This window comes from Carlito syrichta, unplaced genomic scaffold (assembly GCF_000164805.1).
Source record: "Carlito syrichta isolate Samal-C Ts95f unplaced genomic scaffold, Tarsius_syrichta-2.0.1 Scaffold303232, whole genome shotgun sequence".
NCBI lineage: Eukaryota > Metazoa > Chordata > Mammalia > Primates > Tarsiidae > Carlito > Carlito syrichta.
The window spans coordinates 113,508-113,979 of NW_007247328.1; the positions used below are offsets into that span (position 1 = coordinate 113,508).

Genomic DNA, 472 nt, shown 5'->3' on the forward strand with positions numbered 1-472 from the left:
GCCCTCGTCGCTGTTGGGGACGCCCTCCTGCGGCTCCTTCTCGGGGTGCTTGGGCTCCTCCTTCGGGTGGGGCTCGATGGGAATCCGGTGGAGCCTCCTGCGCTTGACCGAGGACGCGTCCTTGGCGGAGTCCTGGGGGGCCTCGGGCACCCCCTGGGCATCCGGCAGGGCGGCCGCCTTGGCCGCGCCCTCCGGGGGCCCCTGGCCCTGGCCCTGGCCCTGGCCCTCCGTCTGGGAGAGCATATCCCAGAACTCCTGGAGGCAGGTGTCGTCCACCCCGTCCGGGCTGGCCATCTCCTCCCCGCCTCCTTGGTAGGACACCACGCCGGGGTTCTTTTTGGGGGGAGCTGGCTGGCCCGGCCCGGGGGCATGCTTGTCACAGCTGGGCCCTGCCTCGTCCTCCTGGTCTGCAATAATATCCCCGCAGCCTGTAAGAGAGTCAAAGCTTTTCAGTGAAGTCACGTCAGAAAAC

General features: G+C 68.6%; 1 protein-coding gene across 1 annotated transcript in view; it reads right to left on the reverse strand.

The window, feature by feature from the left end:
• Positions 1-468, reverse strand: part of AMER2 (APC membrane recruitment protein 2) — a gene marked incomplete at its 5' end in the record, with an annotated part of 2,106 nt that extends 1,638 nt beyond the window's left edge. Inside the window, one exon of the mRNA XM_021712395.1 lies at positions 1-468. Coding sequence (XP_021568070.1) covers positions 1-468 — 468 coding nt within the window.
• Between the last annotated feature and the right edge of the window lie 4 nt (positions 469-472).